The sequence below is a fragment of the Enoplosus armatus genome, chromosome 13 (genome assembly GCF_043641665.1).
Source record: "Enoplosus armatus isolate fEnoArm2 chromosome 13, fEnoArm2.hap1, whole genome shotgun sequence".
NCBI classification, from domain to species: Eukaryota; Metazoa; Chordata; class Actinopteri; order Centrarchiformes; family Enoplosidae; genus Enoplosus; species Enoplosus armatus.
The window spans coordinates 17,513,249-17,529,312 of record NC_092192.1 but is presented as its reverse complement, the minus strand read 5'-3'; the positions used below and the strand labels follow the sequence as shown (position 1 = coordinate 17,529,312).

Genomic DNA, 16,064 nt, shown 5'->3' with positions numbered 1-16,064 from the left:
CCTGGGTACAAAGATTGATGCTTTAGATAAGCCAAAATTTAGTCCAAAAAGGTATTCTAAATGTATCTTTACAAATAACCTTTAGTTTTACATTCCAGCCAAATTATCATTGAATTTATAACCTGAGCAGTTATCAGTTCAGGGCTATTCAGCTGTTCAAATGCCAACATTTAATTCAAGGAGTCACATATAAAATCCATCCATCTATTCATTTTCTATCCCCACTTATTCATATTCAGGGTCATGGGGTGCTGGAGCATGCATTGAGCAGAAAGCAGGCAAACCCCCTGGATGGTTTGCCAGTCCAGAGCTAACAGACTGACAGGACCCCGCAGGACCTTCTTGCTGTTAGATGACAGTACCAACCACTGAGCCGCTGAGCCACCCACAACTTAAATCATCTAATTTCAATTCTGTTGTCTGACAGCACAAGTCTCAAGTTCTGCATTAGCCACAGTGGAGGCTAGGTAATGGGACAACCAATTAGAAGAAGTCAGAATTCCACAAATTGTGTGTTTGTGGATCCACGCAAATGTTACTTACCCAAGATATATTTGTATAGGGTTTTAAAAGCATGTGAAAAACATAATGTATCACCATGGTTTGGTGTGTTGGCGCCAGCTAATGGAATGCTTTTTGTCAACAAACCTCTTAACATTATAGATTGTCACATCAATTTTACTCACATTTGCGGCTTTATTTCGGTTGCTGTGTAGCAGCCAATCCTCATGGTTGCCTTCGCCAATTGTATGATTTGTCACCATCAGAGGCAAAAAGACAAGAGACCGTATAACATCATTTTCATTTATTTATATCTCATTTATTTCCTCGCCTTGTGACAGTCCAAAAAGTCTGTTTTAGCGACTCAAAAATTGCACTCTTGGTTTGTTTGCATGCACACAACAACAAAAAAGGGAGACCTTTTAACACAGATATTATAATGTGCTCACACACCATGAAACAGATGAGAGTTGTGATGCTGTCGTGTCTGTAAACAAACACAGTGACAATACATTTGGGTCGTTCCTCTGTGACATTTAGAGGTGGGATTCAGGAAACAGCACTGACTTGAGCTAAGGTGTTCACACAGCCAAATAAATGGAGCGAAGGAGCAGAGTAAGGGTTGTTTACTAGGTTGTGGTTACACACATTATGACGTTATTCTTATCAGGATAGTCAGGATTAGGCATTCTCTTGACATTTGCTGAGGACTTACTATCAAATACTCAACTCTAAATATTATGCATGCTAATATGATAATGTAGCCTTTAAGGAGGAGAGAATTGTAAACTTCACATATCCACACTATTACAGTACAAAGTGAAAAATCCAATGTCGCAGTCGCTGTTCTACACCCACTGAGACAACATGTTTGATGGAACGTCTTAATGAAAAAGCTAATGAGATGTAATGACTCCTCAGCTCCTGTCTGTGAAAGTAAATATGGGAGCCTGAGTGTAGTACCACAGCATATAGTGCAGCCAGTAAGAACCTGACACTAATCAACTTTCCTTTCAAGGACTGTAATGAAATGATTCAACCAATCACGTTTACAAATGTGCATACATGTAATGTTTACTGTTTAAAAAGCAGTGAAAATCTAACGTTAGTGCGAGATAACACCTACATAGACCATTTACTCAAGTTTTCCTTATTTTCAGGGATGTGACTCAACATTTCTATCTGTCATCTTTTCATGGTAACTAAATAGTTAACTGCATTCATCCCCAACATACTGCTGTTTCTGCTGCAGCAAATTAAAATGCATTATTTATGTGTATGTGAATATTATGACTTTCTTAAAGGGACCTTTTTTTACTCTCTTGTTTCCCTCTAGGGTCTCGTCTTCGCCAGGAAGACTTCCCTCCCCGCATTGTGGAGCACCCCTCTGACCTCATTGTGTCCAAAGGGGAACCAGCCACTCTCAACTGTAAGGCAGAGGGCCGGCCGACCCCCACGGTAGAATGGTACAAAGATGGGGAGCGCGTCGAGACGGACCGCGACAACCCCCGCTCCCACCGCATGCTGCTGCCCAGCGGGTCCCTCTTCTTCTTACGCATCGTCCACGGACGACGGAGCAAGCCCGACGATGGCAGCTACGTGTGTGTCGCCCGAAACTATCTGGGGGAGGCCGTAAGCCGGAACGCATCTCTAGAAGTAGCATGTGAGTCTGAGTTTTCATCATGTTCCTCTGGGCGCAAAGGTAATGCCCTGGTCAAAGGAACCTCAGTGTTGCATGACAGAAAAATGGAAAAATTGTTATGCAGCATGTATTGAGGTTAGTGACCTTTTGTGGGGTATATGAAATGTGTTAATGTTGAATCTGAAAAAGGTAGAGTTTATGTTAAATTAAGCATAACATTTAGGGCCTGTTGTGCTAAGGGATCCATATATAAGGTGTCATCTGTCATAATATGAGCAACATCACCTGTCCAATGAACCTACAAGTGTGTGCTTGCATGCTTAGCCGTGTGCATAGCAAGTGTGCGCATATGTGTGTGAATATGTTTTCAGACTGCTAGTGAGACCTGTTTGGATGACCTGTTTGAGTAATGTATGGGTAGAGCTGTGAATCGCTCCAGGGAGGGAGAGAAAAAGGGGGCAGGATTTTAACCCAGCTAACTCCCTTTCGCTGTTTGGATTTGGAGAGATGCAGCCTGCTCCCAGCCAGTTCTCTCCCTGTGTGGGAGAGAGGCGCTCTGGGCTATTCACATTTCCATTATGTGCTAAACTGAGCTGATTTCTTGCCATGAACAAGATGCACACACGCTCAGACGCACACACAGATATACATGCATGCACACACAGACACCCACACTGTCTCTCCTGCTCTCTGTTTCTCACTCTCCATCGAGATGCAAGAAATAGGGAATTCCAGGCCAACAGTATGTTTTGATATTTAAAATTTGCAAAACATTTACTCGCCCACACATTTGTATATACATGCCCATTGATGAAATTTTGCTGTTCTGAATCATAAAATAAGTGACTTTAAGGAATGTAGCTCCTAATAACTTGGCTATGATATATACTATAGTTTGTTGTAACAGAATTGAAAGGGACTCCCCCCATCAGAATTATGGTCTTTACGGTGCTGTTATGACTTCTTCTGATTTGTAACCCAGCATGGATCTGTGGCCTTAAGGGGAAATCATGGAATAGGAAGGAAAAAAAACAGACAAACTGAGACAAGAGCCCTGAAACTAATAGTGACCTAGTCGAGACATTATCCAAGATCTCTGTGTCTTTTTGTGCACAACATCCTCTCTTTGTCATATCGCTTTTTCTACATTGAACACTTCTTATTTTACTGGTGCTGCTTCCTCTCCTCTGCTTTTCCTCTCAAATCAATAGTGGTGAACTGTCCTCGAAATACTAATGCTTAAAGAGATGCTGGGTATTTGAGAGGACACAAATATGTCTTTAAATAGGAATGTGTGTGTCTGTATGTCCTCTTACAGGACACATGTGTTTGATATTCCAATTGATTACTATCTAGTGGTAAAGCTATTATAACAGTGCCCCTGTCTGACTGTAATCTGAGTTTACACTGTGTTATACATCACATTTACACAGCACATCTTGAACAGTACAGTTGTGTTTGAAGATAGTGAATAATTCTCTCTCATAAAGAAACCAGAGACCCAAAACTGTCGTTATAGTGTCAAGAGACAAATGTTATAGCTGCTCCACTGATTCCCTTGACTGAATAGAGGCCGACTTTATGAACACAATGACTGTGTCAGAGTGATTTTGTGGGGATTTTCTGGTTCCCCTTAAATACAATAAAGCTCATTTGTATTTTGCAGCTCAAACAGGCATTCTGAATTCATTTTCGGAGTAATTGTCACATTCATTGTAAGTGTGGGAGCTGCAATTATTATTGACAAATCGTTTTTTTTTTCTATTGTTGGAAGAGAGGTACGTTACTTATGTATCAGCAGCACATATGGAGGGTAAAATAATAAACACAGTATATTATTGCAAATATTAAGTACCTAACATACAGGAGCAAAAAACTAAATATCAGAAAGTAAATATGCTTTCATTTTTGCTCTTGAGCAGCTTTAATGTTTCTTGAAATGCTGTCATATGAGTCTTGAATGGTGTATTGTAGAATAGTGGATCATTCTGGATGCCTTGTTTAGATCTCTTTGTGAATTTGTATGTATTTTATATACTGTATGTAGGGGGCAGTACCATTTTGGGCTACGTGGACATCCTGAGAGATCAGTGTTTGCACAGTGGAGTGCACCTCGTACTTCAATAAGTCTCTGTGTTCCTTGGCTGCTATATGACCACGCAGACCAACCATGGGACCTTAATGCTCCCGTTTCCAATGTACATTAAATGTCAAGCACCTTCTATTGGACTGTTGTGAGATGCTGGATGGCAACATAATGACTGTGTAGGCTTTGGAATTTAGTGCTACATGCAGATATCTTGCTCACAACTTTACCAACAAAATAAATCATTTCAGTCTTTTTACCAGTTGAAATATGGACACCTATTTTGTTCTGTGTTGTCTCCTCATGTGCAGATAATGTCAATAGGTTGTTTTTTCTGGAGGTTCTTTTACATAAAAGACAGTACGACCAACGCAGCCTCTAGTCTTCTTTGTGTAATTCAGAATATCATGGCTACAGGGATGCATAATCGCATGACTCCTTCAGGGGCTGCAGGATCCTGCCAGGATTGCTGCAGCCAAAGTTGTCATGCAATGCTGCGGGTGGGAGCAAGCGGATAGATGAAAGTGCTGTGGGGATGCTCTGACAGAGAGCCTAGCTCGAGATGGTCTGTTTACTTAGAGTCCACACACATCCTCAAATTTTCTAATGGGCTGAAGAATTGTATCTCAACCAGTGACTTAGAAAATTTAGCTAACTAGAGGGGTGCTGCTCCCATGGGTACATTTGTGCTGTACGAGCTCAATTTTGGTGGTTCGTCGTGCATTTTATGAGCTTCAGTCTGACTCAAATTTGAAGGGGCATTATTCATTCCATGTGATGCAAAACACTTCAACTGTTTAAGATGGTAGCAAAGCTTAAAATATGTAAATGATGCAGATATGCCAGACAAATGTACAGCTGGTAGCCTGGCAATAACAAATAATATACCTCATTGCATTTGTTTGTCTTATAAATTAACCGAGCTTCACTGAAAAACACTTATTTCTACACAGTTGTTTTTTCACACATGTTGCACAGTAGAGCTCATGACAAAGAATCAATAGATAGTAACCCAGCAAAATCATATTGTGTGTCTTGTGTTTGTATTGATCTTCTAAACTGATGTGGGTAAGAAGGCAAAAAAGCATACAATACACCAAAAGACAGGCAAAATACACCCATAATGTCAGTTTTCCTTAAATCTGAAGACATTATTATGTTTACCTCACTATGTATTTATTTCCTCTCTTATTTGCTTTATTACCTACAAACACATTTTTTTTGTATTTTAAAGCGTTTGCCTTTTCTGAGGTTCTTTCTTACAGTTACAGCTTGTTCTTCTTGTGCCTAATCGTCTCACTTCAGGCTCACTTCAATACAACTGCTATGTCCATTAAGACAGTAGTAACATATTTTTATTTGCATGGTTATTTCATCTTTGCTAAATCTAGTAACATACTGTAGATATTTTACATGGTAGATGTGCAGGGGAAATGGTTTATATTGAACACATACAGTCGCTTGCTTCAGTTGAAAATGACTGGACTAACCCTACATAAGATTTCTCAGCCATGTTTTTCTCAGACTGGAATTAAGAAAACCACATTTGATCCAAGGCCAGTAGGGGAACATGTACTGTATCAGCTGATAGACCATCACTAGGCATAAATCTGGATTTGGTCTGGTATTTTCACCCGTCTTGAAATTCTATTTCCTGTACAGTCTTGTTGGGTGCGTATTTGACACAAATGACAACATCAGCCATTTCACAGAGAAATGAGGCCGTGTCTGTTTATTATTAGACGGTCTTGTGTTTTCACTTGATAAACAAGACCCATTGTGTTTCTCTTACTGTTGCAGCATGTCACTTGTTTCTCACTTCCAAGTATGTAATTTTAATAATCAACCGTCACCTGCTGTCAGTGTGTACAATCACACATGGCCAACCACCGCGCCAGCTTTTCACATCTTCAGTCTGTTTATTCAGACGCTGCAGATGAGCACTACTTCAGAGCAACGTCAACAAACAACTGTGCGACCTCCAGGCCACCAGTGGACTGGCACTAATCATCAGAGTGAGTGGCTGTTGATGGAATTAGAACAGCTCCCTCAAACTATTAAGAAGGGACAGAGAGACATAAACAGTGATGTGTTGAAGGGAGGTGTGGGTGGAGGGGCGGCGGATGCAAGGGTGTTCATTAGTACAAACCTCAAGAGCAAGATGAGTCCCCCTCTGTTTGACTGTGCTAAGTGAATTAGAAGTATAGTCACTCAGCCAGACAATCATCAATTAAATCTTCCCAATTACAGGCAGCCAACAAACTAAGCAGCCACAATGCTAGATAAATCTAGTGTCTGGATTGTGTTTTTTAGTGCACTATTGTAATTATTATGTTGAGAGATTTAACACACTGGACATTTGTTTGAAAATTTAGTGGAATGAGTAGAATTAATGCTTGAAATTCATTATTTGATTGTACAAAAATGTAATAAATAACACATAGTTTGAGAACTGTCACAAATTTTGTTGTCAAGCTACTAGTGCTTGCTACGATGGCGTATAAGAGCCATCGTAGGTAAAAACCCAAAAAAGTACAAAATGGGGGAGGGTGGTAATTTTCCTAGAAAAAAAGTCAGAGATTAAAGTGGCAAATTTACAATATACGGTATAATTTTACCATCTTAGCATGCTAACAGTTGCTGCTGTCCACCAAACACAAAGTACAGCTGTAGCTGATGGGAAAGTATTGGACAAATTAACATTTTGGCACCAGGTAGATGTCTGTATTTTGTGCCAATCCATTCTGTAGAGATTTCTCAGGATATTATAGCTAAATCATTCACTAGAGATGACTCACCACTCTGTTGATCTTGTTGAACTGCAAGAACACACAGTCCAATGTTAGAGAGGGGGGCTTGCTTCTTTTGCCAGCTTGCCAAGAGTTTCATTTTGACCTTTGGCAAAGTTACGAGCAACATATATATATTATTTAGCTACAATTGATATATTCTGCTACCAGCAACATTTGTCACTTCAATTGGTACTGGTCAGGTCGAGCTAAAAATGAAAGTGTGCCACCTGAATATTTTGTGCATCAAAGAGAGATTATTATTTAGTTAATATACTAGTTAGATTAGTTGTCATCGGAAAAGAGAAGCAAACCAGGTATTTTGTCCCTTAGACCAGGGGCCTGTTTCACCAAATTTGCAACATACTAGCTGTGATTGGCAACATGAGATTGTTTCTTCTTGCCTATTAACAGGCATTTCACTAATCAAAAGAAACAGCATAATTACGACCCATGCATGAGCATGCTGGAGTATCTGTAACTTGCGAGACAGTCATTAGTGATCTCTGGGAAGAAGTACTCACAAATCCCTTTTGTGAAACAGACCGGGGAACCAACAGCTGATCACTCACCAAACCAAACCATGTCTTTTGAAAAGTGTGAGAAATGTTAAGGATAACCTGTGCTTACAAATTGTACATTGAAAGGAATGAGAATGCCATTGTTCCATCTGTCCCATGCTTATCTAGTCTTGAATAACTTTAGGAAGAACTTAAGCCAAGACACAGTATATGTATCTTGTGTGCTGCAATAAAAACTGGTCCACATTGCTACTTGCCATACTCAAAATACCGTGTGAAGAAGCGAAACCTGAATTTCGGTTGTGTTATTATTAACATTATTCAATTTAGGCAATACAGGTTGCCAGAAAAATTATCTAAATTGGACCTCAGCTTGTGTTGTGTCTCTTCCCTGTTGAGAAATCATCCTCATCCTCATTCTCTGCTTCAGTGATGGGCATTCCTTTGAGCCATCCAGCACTGTAGACTAGGCAGTAAACAACAGTAGCCTAATTTGCATAATTTGAGAGTCAAAGCCATGCTTTCTCCAGACATGAGATAGTGTTTGCTCCCAAAGTGCATCACATGGAAGGAATCATTTATCCCCATCTTCATATTTGTGCTTTACAACCTGCACACACCACGTGGGTAGTGGATTATAAAGAATTTGTGTTTGGTCAAGCATCCAGTAGATCCAGGCCTGGGTTCCGGGATGGGTGATTTTTGATGTCATATACCAGAAATGAGGTTCAGCCATTAATATTATTATAGCTAGTGGTGAGATTCTGAAATTGTAGTACACCACTTTACAGTAAGGTTCAGTAGGGTTTCTATTGGGAGGCACTCTCTGGTGTTTTGGAAAGTGGCAAGTTGCCATTAATCATGCATTTCACTCTTACCCATTGACAACATCCAAAGTTAGTGCCTGCCAGCCCTGTGTGTTCCCAGGCAGATTGTCAATGTTTTCTGTGAGTAGATAGGTTGGCCACATTGCACCATCTGTTGCCAGTCCAACAGCCCTCCTGTGTACTTATCCCCTGTTTGCCTTCCTCTGCCTTGCTCTCGTTAAGCTGGTACAGAGCGAGTTTTGTGAACCCAGATGATCAGAACTGATCTTTCTCAGCTGTTTTTGTCATTATTATACCTTCACTTCAGATGTCATCTTCACATTATGAAATTATAAAATATAATTATGATTAATAACTTCGCGACTTCATAATTCTGATGCTAAAGAAAAACAATTACATGTTGTCTTCTGTGGTGTTCTGCTCTGGTCAGTGTGTTCAGAGACATGAAATAGACTGGGGAGAAATCTTAGAGATGTTGCATTAAAAACACTGTGATGTATTTTCTCTGTATTTTCATTTCCTATGCTTTGAATGATGGGTATCTTATTGGATTTGTGGTAAAAGAGCTATCTTTCAAGCACAGACACAACTAAGATGTGTAAATCTGTCAATATACCTGCACTACTAGACCATAATTCTTTAAAAGCCTTGGGTGGCGATCACACTGGAAAAAGTGAGGCACATCACAATCCTTTCCACCTTATATACGTCTGATCCCAATCACACTGAGGCATGTTTTTTCTTCAGGATGGGCATCTTAGGCAACATGTAAGCAGCTATCAAATTTCTTGTGTGCCAGCAAGCTCCACATAACTATTTACAGCAGGAATGTTAAGGCAATCAAAAACACAGCAGCAACTGAAACACAAATCTAAAAATCTACCCGAAGGTTCAAGTGCCCCACTAATGTTCCTCTAAGCTTGATGTTTGCTGTTTATGTCGTACCAAGTTTTGTCCATTTAATCAGATACTGTAGCTCCGGGTGGTCAGTAATGAGCACTACTAGCCTTTTTCTCCATTTCTGTTGTTGACAGTGCTGTTGGGAAGGACAACCCCTGAGCTCTTACAATTGGGCAGCAGAGAAAACGCTGCAGTGCCCCAGAGTTGTGTTCAGAGTTTAACTTTTTCCCACTAAGGGCTCTTAGAGTCCTCATTCAGAGTCACATAAAAAACATACCAAATGCACAAAAAGGTTTAAACACTTTTAATTAGAAAATTGTGGCGTACGGTGCTAAAAACATGTCCGATGTAATTGCCGTCTCCTATTGAGACTCCATGACTTTACTAAGAAATTACAGTTAGTTATAGGGCCTGTAGTTTTCATTTTTTACAGGTTAGCATGTTGTATTCACAATAGCTGTAATCCTGCTACAATGTGGTGTTTTGAGATGAATATAATCATGGATGGGTGACAATTGCAGGTTGTTTGCTACATGCATCTTCACTCATTTGATTCATTTGCAACTCTGTCTGTGTTGATAAGGAACATTTTTAGGAAGGTTGGAGTTGTCTAGTCCGAGGACAACGGATTGTTGTCACACAGGAAGATAGATGTATGTATAATAATAATGTATAGTTGATTACCATCTGTGTTCTCACTCTAGTTAGAGAATCTCAGTGGACTATTTGCATTTTGTGCATACTTGCTGTAATTGCTGTCCAGTGCAGTGGCTGATTATAATGGCATAATTGCTCATAATATGGCTGATGAAATGGTCACACAACCTTTTGAATAGCTTAACATGTCTCATACCTTTATTTTTTTGTTATTTCTCAGTGTACAATAATAATAAAACAATACCAGTCGGTTTAATATAGCTTTGGAGCCATATAAGAGATTTATTTTCCTCCGTTTAAGGTGGTCTAATGCTTATAACAGTGCGAATATAGAGGTGGCCAGAGCAGGCAAGTGGAACTAATTTATGCATATTTTTTGGCTGAAGACAGTGAGATAAGGGGCTAGCATCTGGTGCTAACTGGACCATGCTCACTCCTTGGAGGTCTGTGCATTATGAGGTTCGGTAAGTTAGCTAAGGGCTAGCATCTGGTGTTAATTGGACCATGCAAACACCTTTAAGAGCTCTGGTGCACTTTCTTACAGTTGGTTGGAAGAAACATATGCCTGGTGTGAAGAAGCATACTAACTTGATTCACTGTGTTGAAGCTTGTTGTAGCTTTCTAATTCTTTTAAGAAGCAGCTGTATGCATGCATAAGTTCAAGATACAATTGTTACAACATGTTACATTTTCAATTACTTCATTTTAATACATTTACCTTAAGTTTTATGTGTTTTCCAAAATAGCTTTACACACTCAGTGGCCACTTAATTAGGTACACTTGTACAGTCTGATGCAATCCAATACAACTGTTCTGACATAAAGGCTACACTTATCATGCCTATATTGTTCAGTTTTTGTTCACACTGCCATAAAGATGTTGATTAAATTATATGTTTTAGTTCATTCATAGTACTGGACTGCATTATATTGAGGGGTGTTTCTAATATTCTGACCCCCTCATGTAGGACAAAATACAGTACAACACCACATTTAACTGTGACCTCAATAATAAACATATCATTGAATTTGCACATTTCTGACAATGTCATCAAAAACCATACATGGCTTCATAAAGATGTTATGGTGGGGCTTGACAGGTGTACCTAATAAAGTGGACACTGAGTATCTGTTATACCTTGGTAAATGCTTTTAGGTGGTCGTGTCATCCTCTTGCATCATAATATCTGACATCAGTTAAAATGGGTCATGCATTGGCAAGAGGCAACTTGACTTTAATTTGAATTTGACATTAATTAATTAAATCATCTCTATTTGGCATTACCACGTCTCATATTTCTCTATGGTATAGCATTTTTTTTATGACAAAAACTAGAATGCTAACTAAATGGAAAATAGTCTATTAAAGCAAAAACTATGATTAAATTATATCACTTGGCTCAATGTTGTGCTTTTTTCCCCCTCATATAAATGATTTAACCTTCCTGGATGTACTGTTTTATTAAATGCATCATCAAGTTTAGGGCTATTGTTGGATTTCCTCCAAAAGAAAAGACTTAACTAAAACTATTGAACCTTGATGAAAGAATTCATGAATAATACAACTTGACAATATCAGTTCAAATGGCTGAAACTAGACTCGGCTGTATTCAGTTCAATTCAAATTAAATTCAAAAGTCAAAATACAATTTGTCCAAATATTTGTACAGTACACAGTAACAATACTACAAACATTAACACAACATTAAGATTGATATACATGAATTATATATATACAATATATATTCAATGTGAGGTCCAGCGTAATGACAGCAGTCAGTGCCATTCATTAGTTTAACAGTGGTTGCGTTTAGGATGTCATTGGAAGAACTCCGGTAAAGGTCATGTTGGGTCAAGCTGCTTCCATGCACCTGTGACAGCCTGTGACTGAGGATCCCTGTTATGAATAAACCAAATATTCCTGTCTGCCTGAGGTGTCCTGGCCACAGATTGAAAATCCTCCAGCAAAACAGTGTGGACGGGTGCAGCTGCCAGCTACTCCGTCCCTATCTGACAGACACTGCTTCTGGTACAGTGAGAAAAAAATATTTTTGCTGTCAAAGTAGCCTTGAGTTTTAATGCTAAAGTTGCACAGTCCAACAGAAGACTTTGTGGAAAAAAATGAACCCAGATATTTCTTTTAAATATTTTAATACCTGATATATTTACATTCACCCATGGTTATACATGCAGAGACATTTGATCATTTTATTTTGTATGCACATGTTTGGGCCGGGATTTGGCAAAGACCATACCACACAATCCATTTTCAATATGACGGATCACAAAATGATTCATTACACGCCGCTGTCTGCCTTCCAAGGTAGTATATTGTGATGCCATACACAGTACATTATTGGCCATAATTTAATGCAGTCGTGTTTCAACATTTGAATTTGAAATACGGCGATACATCTCCTTTTAGATGAGTTGGCGCTGGCTTAAGCTACTCCATTAGCAGACCTTGAATGAGGCCTTCACACTATTACAGATACAGCTGTAACTTATTGCTGCTGTCACCTATGGTAGCTGCAGCTGGGTGTATCCTTCTGCTTTCTAAAAGCTACATTCAGTCATGTTTCATAGCCGCTATATAAAGTCAGGTATATATTAGGATGCACAGAAGGGATTGTGGTTAGTAAAAATTTTTAAAAAAAAAGTAAAATCACTCTGGTAGTATTCAAAATGACCCCTAGCATGCCCATGTGTTCATACTACATGTATGTGTGTGTCTGTGTGTGGGGGCATGAGTGCCTTTGTGAGGTTGTGTGTGCATCTGAATGTGCCAAAGCTAAGTCATGTGTCTGTCATCAAAATGATAATAGTTCATAATTGTTGCTGTGCAGTGATTGATGTGCAATCTCTGCATGAAGACTTGCCTTGGTATGTGAGTAAGAAGGCATCTTCAGGCAGATTTGTTACTAATGGGAAAAAAACCCAAGGACATTGGCACATTCACAAGCAGTAGTATTATAATGTAGTATCTTCATTCTTTTCTGGTATATTAAGCAGGATTGGAAGCAAGTCATTACGTTAAAATATCTTGTCTTTCTATGGTGTAATGCCACTAATTTGTGTAAGCTTATCCACTCCCTTCAGTGGTCTCCAGTCTGGCTGGGGTGATGAGAGTGAGGAACATCACCAGCCAGCCAGAGGGGCTCAGCAGTTGGTTTATTATTCATGTGGCCTACCCAACGTTCCTCCAATCTAGGCCAAAGGGCTGTTATAACTGCTAAGTGTCACGTTCCAGACTTCCTTTCGCCCGTTCATTCACCTCCATCACATCAGTTTGCCCAGAAATTGTCAACAACTCGCATCCTCTGATTCACAAGAAGTGGAGAGTGCCAGGGCCAGGGCCAGCCATAAGATGACATCAGACTTTCCCGGTATACACCTCAGTGAGTAAAAAGGAAAGGGAATATCCGGAAGCTTGATTAATTCATGAAATCCAACTGAACGTGGTGTCTTTCTTTTATCTAACCCCCAAGCCCACACACTCAAGCATCTGTTTTCTCATGCTTTTTACCTGCGTTAGGTTATTTCATAAATAAATGCTCTATACAACACAGAGTGAGCACCGTTTCATGGCCTGTCACTGCCATTTACACCAACAGATCCTCAAAGTGCTGCACCCCAATGTGTGTCAATTCATTCTCCACTGTTGTACAGGATGTAATTGCGACAAGGCAGCAAATACGATCCCATCCCATCTGACATGTGTCATGTGTTTGTGTAAAACGAGCAATAGTTACTGTTGGGGTTGCAAGGGTAAAGGGATGGCCTGGATGGCAGATTCAGAGCCAGTGTACCAGGGGTCTGAGTGGTGTATCTGATAATGGAACAGCTGATAACCATCCTCCCTCAATATGTTGTACTTTCTGTCCTTGTCGTGACGTGACCAAATACTAATATTTTTGTCTCTCATTCACTTACATAGTCGTGCCTTTTCTGACTTCACAATAAGCACCTGGCACACTCCCTGAACATTCAAAACATCATGTCATTCGATGCCCTTCTTTTTCTCAACCTACAGACCTGGTAATCTGGGATCTTTTACCTTAGATATTTACTTATTTGCAGAATTTACAAACCCATTTAGTTCTTAGGTTGTTAGTATGGCTCTGGTGCCTTCTGCCTCATGGAATTTAGTGCCCTGCCACCATGCTCCATTTACTGTATGCTGTGAGGACTCTTAAGTCCTTCACTGCAGCTGTAAAAATCCCTTATCTGAATTAAAAGTGATAGGAAGCACATGTCGTGAGCTACGGGGCCTATACTGGCTTAACTTCATACTTAAAGACACTTTACACTAGTTCACAATGAAGGATGGCAAGCCGTGTAATTGCATTTGTTGTAGAAGTGAAATTTTCTTTTTTGCCAAAGACTCATACTTTTGAGAGAGGCTCTTTCAGACTCAACCAGTGCTTTTTAGTCTCACAAGAGACTGGCCTGTCTGCTATATACAGTAAGAAAAGTCCCTATTATAGGTTGAATTGAGTGTAAATGGGTAACGCACACAACAAGGCAAAGTGAATGTAGCGGCATTCGGTAGATCATAGGAGCCACAACACTTTATACCCCAGGCTGCCCTTTATATCCCAGGCCAAGTACTGTGGAGGGAAAGTTGGCTCAAGACAACCCCAATACTGGGACCAAATTCATAAGCATCATGAGGAAAACCACAGCAGCAAGCTCTAAACACTGCGCTGGAAAATGAGTCACTGTTATCGAACCAGGCCATCGTAAAAAGTATACAGGTAACATCCATTTAATTATACAGAAGGCAACAATGTGGAAAGCAGTTTTATAAAGCACTTGTGTCCCTGTGTGAAGGATGATGCTCTCATGGTTAGTGGGTTAGCTTGGTCTCATGCTCCAGTAGTTAATGTGCACTAGTCCATTGCTGCAGATGTTGTCCGCATGGGGACTGGAACTGAGGAGTGACCAACAGAGCTCAGCATGGGGAGGGATGGACAGTGTGAACAGATGTTTCCAGCCTTTGTGCGTTTGTCATTTGGGCTTTAATCTGGTCAGTGAAGGGCATTAGAGTACATGGAAGGCAAAGGGGAGGGATGCTGCATGCATGGGGACCCCAGCTGTCTTCCTTCAGAAGAACCCCCCGCCCCCTCCCATCCTAAATTCACTCCCACATTCAAGCTCTTCCCAGTCAAATCCATGCCCATACCAACCAAATGGCACACACTTTGTAATTGGCTCAGAATTAGGGCACATGGTGTATTGTTGAACCTGTGGAGATTATGCATTATGCTTGAATCTGTGGAGATTATGCAGCACTGCGATATTATGCCTCCATTTTCTCTGATTGCCTCTGTGTTATTTCCCTGCCTGTGCTATGCTGAATATCCCGCTCATTTCATCCTTTTTTCCCCCCTCCCTAATATTGTACTTCATTCTCTTTTCACTTCCCTCTCAATTCCCTTCTGTTGTTCTGCACCCTTTACTCCTCTCCCTCTACTCTTTCTCTCTCATTCGCTCCTCTTCACTCTCCCCCTCCTCCTCTCCTCGTCTCCTCCTTAGGGCCTCTGGCTGTCTCCCCACAAGTGATGTTCTCCTGGCCAGATGATGCATGCATATCTCTTGTGTCTTCTTGATGCTAACTCACGTCGACATTTGCACGGCATTGTGGGATTATGCTCTCGGTCATATTTCATGTAATGATGAAAATGATGATGGTGATGAGGATTCAGGGAGGGGCGGGCGCTTCTATTTTCTGCCCTTGTCTTTTCTTCAATATCAATCAGTGCAGTGAGATAAGATGGAAGATAATGGGTGTTCACAGATAGTGTAGGACGAATAACAAGTTTTGGTTTGAGTTTGGATGGGATCAATTTCACTTTCCGTATCTCGTGAGAAACACCCAGTCTGCTACACAAAGAACCAACTTCCAACTATCAGTATTGGTGTTGTGCATCACTTTTGAATTTTAAACTGCAGCACTTTTACAGCTGCTAATCCCTGGCTCGTCTGTTTCTCTCTCATATTGGATGGTTGTTTTTTTTTTGTTCACCTCATGGGAAACCATGTTTACATGAACACCATGTTCCAATGAAGAGACAGGAAGTGAAAATCATCCCTAATAGAGTAGCATTTTCCTTGCAAGCACGCTTAACAAGGGGAAAT

The 16,064-nt window shown here is 40.2% G+C and overlaps 1 protein-coding gene across 1 annotated transcript in view; it reads left to right on the top strand.

The window, feature by feature from the left end:
• The window catches only part of LOC139295496 (roundabout homolog 2-like), a 72,683-nt gene that overhangs the window by 1,879 nt on the left and 54,740 nt on the right, over positions 1-16,064 (top strand). The window contains exon 2 of the mRNA XM_070917691.1: positions 1,838-2,164. Coding sequence (XP_070773792.1) covers positions 1,838-2,164 — 327 coding nt within the window. The remainder of the gene's footprint in view (positions 1-1,837; positions 2,165-16,064) is intronic.